Genomic DNA, 19,716 nt, shown 5'->3' with positions numbered 1-19,716 from the left:
ATAATTTTTCTTGGAGGGAAATGTAATGTGACTTAATTTAGGTAATATGAAATAGACCGGATAATATGGGATTTTTTTCTTAATCTAAACATGAATTCCCCTATATTTTGAAAACAATATGCCCCATCTGTGTTCTAGAAGCTAAAAGACCATTAATAGATAAGATACAGTTCACATGATGGAAAAAATACGACCACCATTCTCTCAGTCATTCTTGAAACTGAAAAATACAAATTAGGCCAGTGAAATAAGATTTATTAGAGATGATTTGACGTGAAAGGGGAGTTTCCTAAGTTTGCACGGTTTCCTGTAACGACTTTTTTCAGATTTTCGCTTATAGTTCCCAAACTTTACGTTCTAGCGAATATTTTAGTTTTACGTAAATTAAAAATAATTAGATTCTCCGTAGAATGAGTATATAGGCTTGGTGCATTATCCGCCGGTGCTGCCACCGACCGAGAATATCGTAACCTAACCTAACCTAAACAAATACACGGGTTTAAATGGCGAGTAAACGAACCTAACTCATACAAACCCACTGGCCACTAACTGCGGCTTATCCGACAAAATGAATTAATTGTACGAGACAGGGGAGATTTCGATAGACGATATCCAAAAAATGACAGAAAATACAATTTACCTCTAAATTAAAATGACAGACACAACTGGCATTGCCATGGATCTTCTCGTTGGATAGACTATAGCCGCCTAGGCGGTCTCCGCGCTACTAGACCGAGAGCTGGCTACATAAAAAACCTTATCATCGTTACATGGCTAATTTTTTGTGTGAACTATCCTTTTGTGTAGCCATTGTGAAATAGTCATGTCTGCGAGCGCGATCCCGGGGCTTAAAGCTGGGACGGCCGAAAGGGTGAAATTTTGACACTAAAAATATTATAAGGTACACGAGTTATAATTGCCAAATAGCTTTTATTCATTATTAGGAAACGTGTAAAATTGTTGACAGACATTTTTCTCGTAGCTGAAATGCCGGCAGACAACGTGAAAGAGGCATAGAATTTTGACAAAAGAAAATCATCGCATACATGCATGTCGGTTGATGGAATGTCATGTTTATTGTTAATTAATTTAAAAAGCCGTATGCAAAAAAGCAGACAAAAAAATCGTTATTGAAATAATAAAAAAATATATTTATAATATAATCGTATATCAAAATAAAAAACAAAATAAAAACACTAAATCACCACAATACACCAAAACACTTTTACTTTTACACTGGACGCGCGTTTCACTAACCATGTTAGCATCATCAGCAGATGATTATAAACTCAAAAATGAGGTTTAATTGGTTTAGATGATTATAAACTCAAAAATGAGTTTATAATCATCTGCTAATGATGCTAACATGGTTAGTGAAACGCGCGTCCAGTGTACAAGTAAAATCAAAAATGAGTTTATAATCATCTGCTGATGATGCTAACATGGTTAGTGAAACGCGCGTCCAGTGTAAAAGTAAAAGTGTTTTGGTGTATTGTGGTCATTTAGTGTTTTTATTTTGCTGTGTAACACCAAAGGTTCCAACCCTCAATTGTAATAATCGTATATTATATGATTTAGCTAGATTAGTATCGCGCTTTTGATAACTGTCTGGAGTTCTCCTGATTGAGTTACGATCATTTTGTTTGCACTTTTGCATACGGCTTTTAAAACAAATAAATATGACATTTCACCAATCGCCATGCAAATATGCCATAATTTTTTTCATTCAATTTTTAAAATTTCATGCCTCTTTCGCGTTGTCTGTCGGCATTTTAGCGACTAGAAAAATATCGGCCAACAATTTTCCACATTTCTTAATAATAAATAAAAGCTATTTTCGCAATTATAACTCATATATCTTATAATATTTTTAGTGTCAAAATTTCACCCTTTCGATTGGTCGCCCCCGCTTTAAGCCCCGTGATCGCGCTGGCAGACATGACTATTTCATAATGGCTACACAAAAGGATACTTCACACAAAAAATTAGCCATGTAACGATGATAAGGTTTTTTATGTAGCCAGCTCTTAGACTATACACGTCCTGTACGTCCTGTATCAGAGCCGCGGTAGGCGATGCGCCAAATTTTCTTTTTATCGAGTGAGATATTTAAATGTATTTAGTTTTTGTAGAGAATTTTTAGTTGCGATACATTACTTTAAAAACCCCGTAAGTACAAAAAAAAATGTTTTCACAAAAGAACTAAAAAACTTTTTTGAGAATTGTGAAAAAAAATTGTCCACAGATAGCGCACTAATTAAAATATATCGAACTTACGAGGTTTTCAAAGTACGGTATAGTTTATCATTATAAAACGCCCAATTTACTCAGTTTCCCTAATGCGATAATTTTTTTTATAAATAATATATTAATTTTAGAATGTTTCACGAATATGTTATTTTGGGTTAAAATTTCCTTTTTCGCATTGGATTTGGAAATGTTCCACGAATCGGAAAATTTTCTACGAGTTGGTATCACTGATTGGCACTCTGTTATCCCAGAAAATATAAGGGTCGTCGCCTACTCAACCATATTAAAATAACACAAGTTCAAATAAATATACGAAGTAATGATATACGATATACTTTGAAGTTAGTGTAAACTCAAAATTTGAAATGAAACACTCGCCGATATTCAAATAAAGCATTTGACAGAAACGGTAGTGGAAACACTTAAAACATTCCGTAATTAAAATAGAATCAAAATCCAAAGACTGCTTGAATTAACAAGCTAAATTTGTACAATACTAATTAATTGGAATTGCTCAAATAAATACCAAACGGTTTACCATATCCATCTATTTAGCGGCTCGCCTATATTTACTGTGACTTTTGTGATTAAAACCAGTAAACTGAAAGAATGAGTTTAACAAACAACCGAAAACTTATATAAAATTACGGTAATGTAAATGTCAAAAAATATAAGGTTTCAAAGTAGCTTTGACGAATATTTGATTGAAAATTTATTAAAATATATAATGCTTCCCAGTTTAATTTAAATTTTATTTACCTATTAATTATAGACTTGATTTTTATACCACTAACTAAAAATATAACACTGGCTAATAACACAAAGCGGCAAAAAATAAAGCATTAAATCGCTGGCAGAACTATTGAGTGAAATACACAAGGCAATAGAAGAACTGGTCGTCCAAGACACACATGGCAAAGGACAATTAAAAAGACCGAAGCGGTAAAGTGATCATGGCTAGATGTCAAATCAATTGCAAACAATCGAAACCGTTGAAGAGTATTTATTGAAGCCCTATGATCCACGTAGGAGTAAAGGACAAAATGAATAAAAAACACAAAGGCGTCCGTCGGTATGGTTGTAAATAGACATATATCATCAGCCGCCATTTTATTCAAAGTGGGCGTTTAGGTGAACTTTGTAATAAATACTTAGAATTTAAAACCTCAAATGCTGGTAGACGTAGTGTAGGTGGTTGTCTTGCCTTCCTGGTATACTGACAGCTCTACTATCGGAAACTACTCATATCTCTTATAAAATATGAACAAATCATAATTTATTTGTCTATGATTAGCAGTTACTTTTTTGCAATTAATAGTAAAGTTATAATATCATATGAAGAGCTGACCATTACCATCACCTTCAGAATAATTGCATTCTTATTTTTATTTTCAAGTTCTCTTAATTATGTAGTAATAATTCTCAAATTAATTGGATAACCTAAAATTCAATCAGCTGATCTGTTTAAATGTAAACGTTGACTATTTACATATCTAATAGAAAAATGTAAAAATTAAAATAATATTCTGCTAAAAGTTATAATATGTGATTGTCAGTTTAATATAGATATGTGAGTGTGCACGTGCATAAAATACTGTTAAATTCTTAGGAAAATGGTAAGCACTATCAAAATATTTTGACGTTATAACTGTTGAGCGAAACGATTGAAAACAAATTTCCGGAAACTGAACGAGCGACACTAAAAAGTTTTTCAATATTTTCCGGAAAATGTCAAGAAAAATATAAAATTTTTAACATTTTGTTTCGCAAAAAACCTCAAGGGCGTGTTTCTGCGGTCGAACTATACTAGCAGTTAAAATACTTGCACTTATTTCTCAGGCACGAGACTAACCTATGCTGATCCGGAGCATCCACTTCATCACCCTCGTCTTCTCTGAGATCACGTTTGATGACCACGACGGGAGGGGGCTTATGTTCCGCCCTAGGTTGCACCGAGGGCGACCCTTGGCCGCCCTTGCCGCCCTTCCGTTGTCTCGTCGCTAGAACCAATCGGCGGGGGATAGACATAATAATGACGACATCGTCGAGGCTCATGTGCGTCACGTCAACCAGATTGACCGCCAAGATTTCATCACCAACCTGCAAGAGAATGATAAAAAGTTGTAATGCGGCTTTAGGATCTTAACTTTTTCTAGAATTAGCGTCATTAGAAATGCTACTATAATCGATAGACTCTTTAAATAAAGAGATTAGAGCATGTCGCCCATTATGACGCGGAGGAGTTTTTTGCTGATGCTTGGTATATCCGACTTACTTGTTTGACAGTCGGGAAATAATTTTATTTTATTTTTATTTGTATAAATTTCTTTTTTAACTTTTAATGTCCCTTAAAACTAATAAACAAATTTGTATTTTTTTATATTTTGTGTTATTTTTTTTTCTATTTTGTTCGTCAATTTTTGATTGATTGATTAAGATAATTGAGATAGAGAAGAAGCATATCCACAAATTTAGGTGAGCGCTATAGGAAATTAGTATGGCTGACAGTAGTCATGGGGCCACCTTAAACCAAGGTCAACCCCCATTTTTCCCTAAATTTAGGGAAATTTTCCCGTCCATAGCGACCCACCCCATGTAAATCTTATAACATGGGGTATATGTAAATTCCCTAAATCTACTGATTTTTAGATTTGGCAACGTTGCACTTCGTTGAGTAGCCGGCAACAGTGTACGTAGACACCGACCGCCATGTAGCGCCTACCTCCGGAACTACCAAGCGCCACCTATCGGGTAGCTCAAGCGCTATAAGGAAGGTAACTGTAATATGGGGCCCATTGACGTATGACGTCATCATCCGTGACGCCAGATGGATGAGTCATCATCTCTGAAATTTAATAAATCACTTTTGCACTGAATTCCAGGAACCAGCCGTAAGACCGTAATCACCGAGCGCCAATCTGTGAAATTTAATAAAAAAGTTCCGTGCAGAATTTGAACCACGGTCCTCTCGATCGCCAAGCTAACGCCTTAATCAACGGGACCACAATCGCTTTTAAAATTATTTGTATTACATGTCTATATATAATAACGGGAGGAGTGTGTTGACCAGGGCCCCATTTAAGTTGTCTCAAAGGTATAGATCACCTAATGAACAACGTTCGTATACAAGTCAAATAACATATAAAAACGCCATTCACCATATGTCTCATACCTTGTGGGGCCCTCCCCATTCAAACAGATGATTAATTTTACTAGCGCATTTACCATTGATTTACCAAAATAAAAAATTATGGAACGTCATTGATTTAATAATTTATCAAAAATAAAAAACTTTTATTAGAATATAACAAATATTTACTTACCACAATAGCTATCTTCATCCAAAAGGCGCAACAGCAGCAGCAGCGACAGCACCGGCGTTGGTAAGTACCTATATATTAACAATTTATTATTAACTAATAAGTACAGGTAAAGCTATTTAAAAACCAATTCAAGAGCGGGGGAGCAGCATACGTGTTGTCACAACGACATTCACTTAAACACTGATACAAAAATAAATGTAACCTTTATTTATAACACCATGTGTATTTGAATGTTGAAGTTTGAACCCATCACCAAAAGCAAGCGTCAAAATCAACGAGGTTTTATTTCTAAGTAAACAGAAAAATTTTAAAAATCTATACACGTATCAGAGGCCCTTTGTAATGTAAAAGCCTTAATTTTAGCACATGCGCCGTTGATTTAATAATTTATCAAAATTAACTAATAAGAACTGTTAAAACTATTAAAGGTCTATTGTCATAGACTTCGGTAAACATCGCCAAAAGCAAACGTCAAAATCAGCGTAGTACTTATGCACAAGTTCAACAGAAAACAGATTTTAAAGTATGTACATAATGCAAAACATAACGTACCCCAAGACCTTTGTTAACGCTATAAGTATTTATTAAACAAAGTTTAGAGACGACTAAAAAAGCAATCGAAGAAATGTAGGCACAGAAAAAATTTAAAAATATGTACATAATATAATACAAAACATAGGTAACGATTGAGGGAATGAAAATTAATTTAACGTATTAAACCAAAAATATATAGGTTAGAAATACGTACTCACCAGGGTTTATAGGTATTATACACTTAACACACTTACACCCTTCTTCAATATCACATTCAAACGCTTTTCACAACTGCTGGAAATAGACTAAACACACGACACCCGAAAGTATATGTGGTTTGTGATAAATAAATACGATGCTGACGTCATATCATTTCTTGGAACTACTTTAGATATGACCACCCTAAATGTTTATTATTATAAAAACTATATGTATGAACATATGTAACTATATATATGTATTTATCCACCCTCTTATAATATTAGGGATGAATGCCAAAAGGGCTAGGGGTGAAAGACCGCTATCAGCTGGGGTGGCAAAGCCACTTTTTCCGCTATGTGCGCACGTTTTTCTCTTACGGTTTAGCTAAAAAACACGTTTTGGTCGGTTCGCGCAGGGGCCTTAATTAGTTAAGTGCGCGCAAACCCATAAGTGTTATATATTTTTGGAATCGGCACACTGCACGGAGTTCGAATTTTTATAAATAAAAGGGGTAAAAAGTCACTCCGAGTTGTTCACACATCTGTCTTTTAGGAATATTATTATATTTAGTATAAAAATAAAACTCATTAAATTTGTTACAAATTGTATTTATATATCACAATTGCATACTAATTGAGCATTATCCTTGACATTCAGCAAGGTAGCAGCTTTACCGTTATTCCATAAAAAGTGAAATTACATATATCCCTCAAAGACAAGTTAAGACTCGCTTTTAACCTTGTTATTCGCTTTATTAATTTTATCCTATATATATATATATATATATATATATATATATATATATATATATATATATATATATATATATATATATATATATATATATATATATATATATATATATGTATATGAAATATATATGAACTATATGTATTTTTCCATTGATTTAATAATTTATCAAAATTAACTAATAAGTACTGTTAAAGCTATTGAAGGTCTACTGTCATAGACTTCGGCAAACATCGGTTGTTATCGTAAGCGCGCCAAAACCAACGAGGCCTTATTTCTAAGTAAATAGAAAAATTTTAAAAATATGTACATATTATAATGCAAAACATAACGATTGAGGGAATGAAAATTAATTTAAGAGTATTATTTAATACTCTTAAATTAATTTTCATTCCCTCAAAGTACTGATTTCAAAAGACATTACTTTACTAAAAATCAAAGATTAAATGTAAGCGTCAAACGCCAAACGCGCCAAAATCACTGGGTGTGTTAGTTCTTATGCGCAAAATAAACAGAAAAAATTTAAAATTATGTACATAATGCAAAATATAACGTCTGAGGGAATGAACATTAATTTAAGAGTATTCAATAAAAAAGATATAGGTTAGAAATACGTACTCACCACGTTTTATCCATCCAACACATACACTTACACCCTTCTTCAACATCACATTTAAACCCTTTTCACTAAACGTTCAAAATACACAGTAAATTTCTTGATCTACCAGCGCCGTTAAAAGTTAGAAACAAACTAAAATACAATAGCCAAACGCCCGCGGTTTGCGAATTACTAGGCTTGGTGTGAATCAGCTGAAGGACGTATGACGGCGGCGATAAGACCACTGAAATACTATACCATTCAAATATACAAACAGAAAAATATATATAGTTACAGGGTGGAGAGAATAAAAAACATAGAATTGTACAAATGTTTGTTTTATTTCATCATAATCATCATCATCATAATACATTTGTGAACAAAAAATAATATATTTAAATTCGGTAATATACTTCTTTATCGTTATCCTCATCTTGTTCTTCTTCCTCATAATAATCATACTGATTTTCTCGGAACCATGTTTGCAGGACATCGTGTGATAGAAACTTTTTCAGGGGGTTCAAATACCACAAGGGTAAACCCACTGCTGCGACATTTATTATAAGCTGTTCCAAATTATACGTACTTAGACAGCGTAACGTTGCCTCCATTGCACCTCTAAACCTTTCCTCGTCTTGCGACCCGGAATACGAGGCCTCCTCGTGTCCATAAGTCCAGTTCAGTTTGGAAAATACGTTAAATATATCCCACAAGACCGATTCCAATTCTTGATTTCCCGCAGCTGCTGCTGCTGCTGCTGCTGTCAATTCTGCCATTTTTTCTTTTTTTGGGTTTTTACTTCTTTCGAACCACCAACAACAATAACAATTTGCTTACTTCTTACTTTAACGACGCTGGGAACTAATATGTTCTCTTGCTGCTGCACCATCAACCCCCCAAAACCACCACCACCACACCAATATTTTCTTTACGCGTGCGCAAATCTTACCGTTTTATGTCGAAACATGTCTAGACAAATCTAGAATAATTCAGACAAATCTAGAAGACAGCGCTTGAGCCAGACATCCACTTCGGGAACCCTCGGACCGATATTAATAGTTCGAAATTCAAAGTTATAGATTTTGTTAGAATCAGTAAACAGAGGGAATTATTTACAAAGGGTTATACGCCTAATTGGTCCAATGAAATATTTCAAATTAAAAAAGTGAAATTAACAAATCCCATAACATACATTATTGAAGTCGAAAATAAAAACATTATTCAAGGTGGATTCTATAGAGAAGAATTCGCAAAAAGTACGTTGCGTTTGTGCGCGCGTACGTAAAAAATGTCAGGATTAAATTCAGATATCAACAGATTCTTATTGGACACAAAATCTTTGGAGAACTGTACAGCTGACGATTTCAAAAACTTTCCCATTGAATTTTTCCGTTATCATATCAACAGTTTGACATTGTTAAATATTTGGGCAAAATTACCAAATCATTACTGGAGGATTTCAACTTGCAAACAAAATTACCCTGTTTTATTCATTATACTCGATCAAATTGGCAAACACATTTTGATGGTCCCCCCCTATCGCAATCACAATGCAGCCTATGTATAAATGCTATTCTATAAGTTTTTCAGAGTTAGTTCTGACTAGCCATGCTTCCTCTAAACTAAACCCAACTTTTATAATTTTTTGTACAGTGGTGCAAAATATTTTCTATGTACAAAAACCACCCGATGTCTATACTCAACTTGAAACAGAAAAATTAAAATATAGTGTAATACACAACAATAGAATACCCGTTTTCCAAACGTCTCACCAATTTTCAAATGAACAATACTATCACTACAAGTTAAAAGTGCGACAACAAACATTTAAATTTAACGTTTAATTTAAATTTAAAAAAAATTTAATTTACTCCACTCTTTTGATTATACTAATACCTTAATTTTATTCTTAGCAATAGTATCTTTTATTTGTTTAACTAAAATATTATATTTTGTTTGTAAAAATAGGTGTAAGAACTATTTTGATGTATAACTTTTTTCAGTATAGAATATTTTCATAACATATGTTTGTTTTTTAGTGTACATTTATATTATGTATTGAAAATAAAATTAATGTTCTAACGACTTATTGTTTTTTTTTCATTTCTGTACTAATAAAATAACTTTAATAATATAAAATACTTTTTTTGGAGATGTATCATAGATCATAGATAGTCATTATACATAGTAATCATAGATAAAATAATATTATTAAGATCAACTTTTTGTACGTTAGCTTTTCATTCGCTTAAATAAAATGATATAAATAATAGTAAATAATATATACAGCTATTTAGAATGGTACTCTCAGCTAAAGGAAAAGACAGGTTAGGACAAGTTTAAGCTTGTTTGTTTGTTTCTCAGGCACTTGAAATATAGAATCTGAAGAATTAACTATAAGGCTGGTGACACAATGTGCGTTTTTGCAGTGCCGTTGGACCGCATCCGTTCTTATTGTCACCGGCACCTGCCATATACAATAACAGAGCGCCGCGCCGGTTCTGCAGCAAAAACAAAAAACGCATAGTGTATCGTCTCTAATTTAAATGCATGTGTTGTCGGGGAGCGACAATAAAAACGGATACGTTGAAACGGCAAAAACACACAGTGTGGATCCAGCCTAACAAAACCAATTACTTATGCAAATAAATAAACTTAACGGTAGCCTTTCCCTTTTTAATTATCATTCGAGACGCAGAAATTGAATGAATGCTGGGCGGGCGCCTTGCATAAGATAATATTCGATATACGGGGTGAACAAATAATATTGTTATAATAATATGTTTACTTTTTTATTATTATTTATGTATATTTTTTGGTGGAATTGGGCGCAGGCCCATTGTTTAGACTTTTTTTTGGCACAGGCCTTCCCCCCAAAAAAAATACCCTGGGGGCAAAAAACAAAAATATTAAAAAATAGAAAAATATAAATTTAGCAACACTGGGCTGGACCAGCCGAAATCCTGGATTATCTTCTTAGAGATATTTGCAATCCGAATCTGGATAGGTCAGGAAATGGCCACCATCTTTAAAATCGTTTGTAAAGTTGCTAACTTGGATTATATGTAAAGTAACTATCTTCTACTCTATGACCCATTTTCTATTTTTATTTATTTATAAGGATAATTATTGGAAAATGAAACAACATTATTTACACATGGGCCAATTTAGGGTTCTAGAATTCTAAAAATAATAAGACGAACGTAGAAACCAAGTCTTGACAAATCTATGAAATACTCTGACGTCATCATTACTTACATTGATAATTAAACATAACCTCCATGATACATATTATTCTTCTTTACTTTTATTTTCTTAACATAAATACTTAAAAGTACCTAAGAGACTACGTTATAATTATGAATATAATATTTTTAATTTGTTAAAATAGGTAGAAAAATTTAAAACTTTATTAAAATTATAACAAAATAATTTATTATTTAGGGTGAACGCGACTAACTCTGTATAAAAGAAACAGTTTGGGGTTCAATGTTCCATCCTCCGGTAGATTATATAGCTTGAAATTCGCTTAAACCCTCCGCCAATGATTCTAGGTTCTGGACGTCTGCTGACTCGTTATTGGTGAGTAAGCACCACCGCTGTTACTATCGCTAAAATAACGTACATGTTGTTCAGACAAGATCAGACTGTCAACTGAATGTGGGTTGTTTGTTAACCACCATATATACGGGTTTAGGGTCTATATATCACTTCTAAACGTTCAAGCTCCCTTAAAATCTTGAAGATATCCTCTTTTTTTCCTTGGGTCTGATCCAATACATATAGTCTATCAACCAGTTCGTTTATGTCGTCGTATTTCAGAGGAGGAGAGTTATCGCTTAAGAGTTGTTCATTTACGTAGTCGTATTTAGGAGGAAAGCTTTCATTGCTACCCCGTTTCGTAATAAGTTTTCTTTTGCCTTTCTTCCTTATCGGTGGAAATAGTTTAGAAATAATATTTACATATTTCCAGCTTTTGCTTGAATTAATGTGTCTATCCTGATTAAACTGATGCCTATGTGCGTTTGTTAATAACAGTATAAACTTATAATTTTCTAAATCTACTTCAGAGTACTCAGTAGGTTGGGATTGAGTAAGAAGATTCAATAATCCGCTCGTCAGTTTAAATTTTTCATCTTTAATCGTTAGATACCCATCATTTTGAACTTCAACTGGTTCATTACCAATAAGCAGACATTTGTTCATTCTTCTAATACCAAATACATTTTGGTTTGGTATATCCAAGAGTTTTAACCTACACCGTTGTTGCTCCATGACTGGTTTACGTACTAATGATACTTCTCATAAGAATATATAGTATTTATAGCTAACGCAACACGAACGCAACCCCAACGCAACACGAACGCAACGCAACCCCAACGCAACAAGAACGCAACGCCAACGCAACACTAACGCAACATAGACCCGATTAAACGGATCTGTTGAACAGATCTGATTAAAGCGCTTCAACCGCCCTGTTGATCGGATCAACTACCATGTGGTGTGAATCATTAGCCCTGTTGGACCGGATCACCTAACTCTGGCTAGAATGGTTTACAAATTTAGGTCAAATGCTAACACACTCGTTAGGAAAGAGCCATTCAAAATGTATATCATCACTATCATCATCTTCTTACTGATAGCTTAAAATATTGTTTTAAAAATTAATTAACGACGTTACTGGGTAATTTAACAAAAATGTAGTATGGGAAAATTGATAATAACATGAAAAGATTTTTTGAATATATACAGTATATGAAAAAATATACGACGTAAGTTTGCGGTTTTCGGTATGACGGTTATGATATCATATTTTTGTTTTTCTGGAATATTCTCAATTTTAACAATAACATCGTGTGGTAACATAATAATATTTTTTGATATAGACAATTTAGTCATCTAGCGGATGTTTTGGTTTTTGAAAGGAAATGATGGTTAACCGCTGAATGACGAAAAAAAAGAAAAAAAGATTTGTTTAATATTTCTTTATTAATAAATAATAATTCTAATAACATGTGTTATAAATACCTTAAAATAAATACTAAGGTCAGTACATACACATTCAAACCCACTAATGATAAACAATTAGAACTAAAATCTAATATAGATTTATATAAGTACAACCTGTATATTAACTTTTAAACGTTTTTATTGAATTATCCTAATAACATACGTGTTAGTACAAATAAGTTAAATTAACATTATTTTCTATCTGTATAAAATTTAAAACAACACATATTATTATTGATAAATAAATTAATAACAAAACCATATATAATACGTGTTAGTATAAACACATTAAAATTAATATTAAGCTCAGTACATACGCACTCAAACGTAGAGTAACATAATTTTCTATGTGTATAAAAATTTAAAACATCACTCACATATTTTATTGATAAATATATTAACAACAAAACCATATAATACGTGCAAAATAAAACACTAAATCACCACAATACACCAAAACACTTTTACTTTTACACTGGACGCGCGTTTCGCTAACCATGTTAGCATCATCAGCAGAAACTGTCCAGTGTAAAAGTAAAAGTGTTTTGGTGTATTGTGGTGATTTAGTGTTTTATTTTGCTGTGTAACACCAAAGGTTCCAACCCTCAACTGTAATCATATAATACGTGTTAGTATAAATACGTTAAAAGTAATATAAATTTCTATACACCCTGTATAAAAATATATTAATAACAAAAGTATATAATACGTGTTAATATAAATTAGGGACACAATATAATATTCCAATAACAATTATTATTATAACTAAAGTATGAACTAAATACAGTTTTTATAAACAGTCTCAATGTCTAGCTTTTTTAAATCCAAACGGTAATGAACCACCTTCCTCGTCGAATTTCCGTTTGGTTGAAAGCGGCCTGTAGAGTTTTGTCAGCTCCGCGGTCATAACCTTGTGATCCCCAGTTCTCCGTATCTGTCTGTATATTATAGGGATAGGTTCGGGCTCTTCTCTTAAAACCATGGATTTTATGGTTTCAAAATTAATGGTTTGAGAGGCGTTGTAGTTTAGGGAGAGGCCTTTAACCTTGCACGTTATGGAATATTCCCCGGATTTAGGAGAATATACCTTATACGCATAGTTCTTAGGTCCTCCCGACACAAACTCATCAATGTAGCTACCCTCGCCATACCCCTCCAACTCGTCGGTCATTTCACCGAGGAAATTTCCAAGCGGGATATCTTGTTGCCCTGCCTTCGATAGGTAAATAACGCTATCTGTGTCCGTGTAAATAGCGTTATCCCCGACTTTTTCCAGGTAGCTGTATAATTTCAGCCGGGCTTGAGCCGTGGTGTATGCGGCTAGACATACGTTCACCGTGGGGAGAATATCGTATGCTTCATCTTTAAACGACCAGTTCACCAGTAAAGTATCGTCGTTTACTGGCAGTATGGAGTTGATGTCGGTTGCAGGGTTGGTTAGCATGGAAAACAACGCTTCGGGTTTGTTCACAATAGACGTCTTTCCCTGGTTTTCCCTCTGCCCTAACTTGCCCCAAAACGATGTGATGACAGCTTTTCCAAGTTGCCTAAGGCCAGGGTTTACAGAAACCTTTTCCGGATTTAGCGTAACGCCTTCCCTTGCCAAATATTCACGCACGTATTGGTCTTTGGATTGTGGTGTTGTACAATATGAGGGCCAGCCTGATGATTCCTGTTTGATTTTAAGGAATTTGCTAATGTACCAGTTGAACAAACCCCCTTCTTTTGTCTCCGGGTCATACTGCGTTACCTTATATTTCCAGATTTCCTGAATGTCTAAAATCTTATATCCTTTTTCTAACGCCTTCACCACTTCGTCAATAACCCATGTCCCGCTAATTGTCCTTTTTTCATCACTATGATTACACTCTTTAGCCCCGACTTTAGCACATGTGTAACACAACACGAACATGAGTTTATCGTTCAGTTTTACCGGTAATACGGGATGGATCAGTTCTTGAGGTGGAAGAATTCTACATTTAATCAGACCGTCTATTTCAAACAAGTTAAGTTTACTACACTTTTCACTACCTACGATAACTTCCGGATGTCCTACGGGATACTTTCCGTACTTGTTTACCCACGGGTAAAGTGAGCAAACGTCGACGTATTTGATTTGTTCTCCGTCCCGGCACTTGTAATACGTTTTCATATTTTCCGTACGGCCCCCGTAAAAAGCGTCGCGCGGGTTTAGCGGTAAGTTTACGAGTAAAGGATGGTCTTCGGTAAATTGTTTAATTTCATCACTCATATCGCGCCGGAAATCACACTCCCACATCTCGATAACTTCGTGTCCTTGGTCGATCAAATGTTGAGTTTTAGTAAGTGTATTTTCGTGCCGAGAATCCAGCGTCTGTGTAGGGTCGTCTTTGAGCGGTACCTGTCTCTCGTACTTGTAACATTTCGGGCACCCATGGTAATAACAGCCGTGAAACTCAAACACCTGCTTGGTTTCCTTACAATACCCGTCGACTTTACACCCTGCAACAATACTCTCCTGTTGTTTTGCAGCATGTACAATTTCAACACCTCTTTCTTGCTCCTCCCACAATAACCATTGGAGGGCGATCTTGCTTTGGTTATCTCTATATCTGTACCCGTTTTTAGGAATGATACCTATGGTTTCGGGCTGGAGGAAATTCCGTCGGAAAATCTTGTTGCAAGCAGAAGGTAGTGTTGACGCTTCGGTAAATGGGCATACGTTCCCCTCGTCTATCATTAGCTTTCTGAATTTCAGGGAAGCTTGGGTGAGAATGTCGACATCGGATACACAATATTCAACAAACTCCTTCTCGAAATCAAACATGTAATTCTCAGCTACACGTTCCTCGTACCATTTAATGAACTTTTCCCTATCTTCAACCTTCATATTGTCGGGATCGTAATACTCAATAGGGGGCATCGGTCCAACATACTTTTGATGTCCTACGGTATTGAATAAATGTGGAAAATATCCTTTCTTCAGCTCTGTCAATCCGAATGCTTTAGGGAGTTTTGCAAGGGCCATAGGGAAATAATTGAGGGAGTCGAGGAATTTGACATTACCCACAGACATGAGAACTAACTTGGTACCTCTTGTTATAAGTTCAGGTGTTAGGTCTGTTTGCTGGAGAATATAGTCTAGAATAAATTGGTGGTCAAACCCACCGCCGTTATGTGCTATCACCACAACATCCTTGAATTGTTTCCTAAGCACTAAAATATCCCTTAATAATACCGATATAGCATTGTCTTTTATCACTTTTTGTCTTTCTCCGCACTTTTGGCACGCACTGCTACTTTTGTCAATACATATGTCACAAACCTTTCTATATACACAAAGATTAGGTTCATGAAGTAAACTACCGTCTTCCAGTTTCTTCTCCTGCCTCGTTTCCAAATCATAAAAAATAAACAAAGTGTTTTTCATACTGGGACACCCTGTATCTTGCTGCATGTAACAATGGTGGGGTTGTGGCTGGTGTTTCTTGCAAATCGAACAGAACTTCTCGCCACAGGTATGCGGTCTGTCGGATTTTAGGACGATGAGACACGTTTGACATTTCCTAATATTATCACACACAGTATCTTTAACGTAAGATCCGGTCTTCTTATGATTATCGAAACATCGAGGTCCTCTAAACGAACGAAGGCAGTCGGGACATTTAATTTTCACATTGTCTGTAGGACATGCTGGGTTTTGGTAACATCCGGGGCACATACCACCACACCTATGTCTATTTTTATTATTGTAAGGTACGTTACACTCTTCACAATAGTAGTTACAACAAAACGCCGCCGTCAAAGACGTTATCACGTTGTAGTGGTGCTGGTGGTAAAGCAAATGGAGTTTCTTGGATTTTTCTTCGCCTTGATACAGCACATCCCTACCTTTGGAGCCATATTGGTAAACAACAATTTGGTAGTCTACCAAATACTGTTGGAATTTTTCTAATTCTGGAATTCCGGCTCCTTCTGTTGGAATATTAACACCTGTTTCTCCCATTAATAACCTGGTCTTCTCAGTTTGGATCTTCCCGGTATCTCTTCTTATTTTAGAATAATTAGGGTCTTTATCGGTATGAGCTATTGCCACAACGAGAGCTCGGGGAAGGCACAGATTGTCTTTATTTTTTATGGCAACAATGCCTTTACGCATTCCACATTCTTCATCGAAGGTGTTGTATTTACTACCACGACCTTGCCCAACCGGCATTTTCACGGCTGTAATACCGAGACAGAAAGTCTCGGTGTTTAGTCCGGTGCTGTTAGATTGATATATGGAAGATATTGTTTTCCATGCATCGTCAAAAGTTACTTCACTAGCCGTTTTAAAATTCATCCAGCCATCACCGCGTGTAAAGTCTTTGGAACAGAAGTTGAATCCAACCTGATCATTTGGGGCTACGCCCTCGGTCCCCTTCTTCAAAATATCTTCTACGGCCCCCTTCACCCACTTCATTGGGTCTTCACCACTGGGCACTGGTTTTATTTTAAATTCCATCTTACGCCCGGTAAGACCGAAACGTGGAATTTTTTTCAAAACATTTTTCACTAACATAAATTTTTCCATTTCTGAGGTTATGTTAAACGTTGCTGGTTTAATTATTATGTTAATTAATTATTATGTTAACGTTGCTGGTTGTTGGTTGCTGGTACTACGATGTGACACCTGCAAAGTCTCGACGAGAACTGATTTGGGCTTGTCCTGTCATCCTTTTTATACCTTGACAGCTGTAGTGACGTATGCAGAGGTAAGGATTATACGGGTGTTGCGCAATATTGGGCAATTACCTTTTTGGGACCTTTATATGTATTTTAATGTATGTATATTTTAAACACCCTGGAACTATATATATTTTTCTGTTTGTATATTTGAATGGTATAGTATTTCAGTGGTCTTATCGCCGCCGTCATACGTCCTTCAGCTGATTCACACCAAGCCTAGTAATTCGCAAACCGCGGGCGTTTGGCTATTGTATTTTAGTTTGTTTCTAACTTTTAACGGCGCTGGTAGATCAAGAAATTTACTGTGTATTTTGAACGTTTAGTGAAAAGGGTTTAAATGTGATGTTGAAGAAGGGTGTAAGTGTATGTGTTGGATGGATAAAACGTGGTGAGTACGTATTTCTAACCTATATCTTTTTTATTGAATATTCTTAAATTAATGTTCATTCCCTCAGACGTTATATTTTGCATTATGTACATAATTTTAAATTTTTTCTGTTTATTTTGCGCATAAGAACTAACACACCCAGTGATTTTGGCGCGTTTGGCGTTTGACGCTTACATTTAATCTTTGATTTTTAGTAAAGTAATGTCTTTTGAAATCAAAAGTACTTTGAGGGAATGAAAATTAATTTAAGAGTATTAAATAATACTCTTAAATAAATTTTCATTCCCTCAATCGTTATGTTTTGCATTATAATATGTACATATTTTTAAAATTTTTCTATTTACTTAGAAATAAGGCCTCGTTGGTTTTGGCGCGCTTACGATAACAACCGATGTTTGCCGAAGTCTATGACAGTAGACCTTCAATAGCTTTAACAGTACTTATTAGTTAATTTTGATAAATTATTAAATCAATGGATAAATGCATATATTTCATATATATATATATATATATATATATATATATATATATATATATATATATATATATATATATATATATATATATATATATATATATATATATATATATATATAGGATAAAATTAATAAAGCGAATAACAAGGTTAAAAGCGAGTCTTAACTTGTCTTTGAGGGATATATGTAATTTCACTTTTTATGGAATAACGGTAAAGCTGCTACCTTGCTGAATGTCAAGGATAATGCTCAATTAGTATGCAATTGTGATATATAAATACAATTTGTAACAAATTTAATGAGTTTTATTTTTATACTAAATATAATAATATTCCTAAAAGACAGATGTGTGAACAACTCGGAGTGACTTTTTACCCCTTTTATTTATAAAAATTCGAACTCCGTGCAGTGTGCCGATTCCAAAAATATATAACACTTATGGGTTTGCGCGCACTTAACTAATTAAGGCCCCTGCGCGAACCGACCAAAACGTGTTTTTTAGCTAAACCGTAAGAGAAAAACGTGCGCACATAGCGGAAAAAGTGGCTTTGCCACCCCAGCTGATAGCGGTCTTTCACCCCTAGCCCTTTTGGCATTCATCCCTAATATTATAAGAGGGTGGATAAATACATATATATAGTTACATATGTTCATACATATAGTTTTTATAATAATAAACATTTAGGGTGGTCATATCTAAAGTAGTTCCAAGAAATGATATGACGTCAGCATCGTATTTATTTATCACAAACCACATATACTTTCGGGTGTCGTGTGTTTAGTCTATTTCCAGCAGTTGTGAAAAGCGTTTGAATGTGATATTGAAGAAGGGTGTAAGTGTGTTAAGTGTATAATACCTATAAACCCTGGTGAGTACGTATTTCTAACCTATATATTTTTGGTTTAATACGTTAAATTAATTTTCATTCCCTCAATCGTTACCTATGTTTTGTATTATATTATGTACATATTTTTAAATTTTTTCTGTGCCTACATTTCTTCGATTGCTTTTTTAGTCGTCTCTAAACTTTGTTTAATAAATACTTATAGCGTTAACAAAGGTCTTGGGGTACGTTATGTTTTGCATTATGTACATACTTTAAAATCTGTTTTCTGTTGAACTTGTGCATAAGTACTACGCTGATTTTGACGTTTGCTTTTGGCGATGTTTACCGAAGTCTATGACAATAGACCTTTAATAGTTTTAACAGTTCTTATTAGTTAATTTTGATAAATTATTAAATCAACGGCGCATGTGCTAAAATTAAGGCTTTTACATTACAAAGGGCCTCTGATACGTGTATAGATTTTTAAAATTTTTCTGTTTACTTAGAAATAAAACCTCGTTGATTTTGACGCTTGCTTTTGGTGATGGGTTCAAACTTCAACATTCAAATACACATGGTGTTATAAATAAAGGTTACATTTATTTTTGTATCAGTGTTTAAGTGAATGTCGTTGTGACAACACGTATGCTGC

General features: G+C 34.4%; 1 protein-coding gene across 6 annotated transcripts in view; it reads right to left on the bottom strand.

The window, feature by feature from the left end:
• The window catches only part of LOC115887457 (rho GTPase-activating protein 100F), a 225,640-nt gene that overhangs the window by 85,792 nt on the left and 120,132 nt on the right, over window positions 1-19,716 (bottom strand). For 5 of the 6 annotated variants that reach the window (XM_030906887.1, XM_030906888.1, XM_030906892.1 and 2 more), the window contains one exon: window positions 4,103-4,350. In XM_030906887.1, coding sequence (XP_030762747.1) covers window positions 4,103-4,350 — 248 coding nt within the window. Of the gene's footprint in view, window positions 1-4,102; window positions 4,351-5,573; window positions 5,698-19,716 lie in introns of those variants that run through there. The other variant, XM_030906891.1, reaches the window with a different exon arrangement.

The sequence above is a fragment of the Sitophilus oryzae genome, unplaced genomic scaffold, assembly GCF_002938485.1.
Source record: "Sitophilus oryzae breed Bouriz unplaced genomic scaffold, Soryzae_2.0 scaffold_575_pilon_pilon, whole genome shotgun sequence".
NCBI classification, from domain to species: Eukaryota; Metazoa; Arthropoda; class Insecta; order Coleoptera; family Curculionidae; genus Sitophilus; species Sitophilus oryzae.
This window is presented reverse-complemented; position numbering and strand designations above follow the sequence as displayed.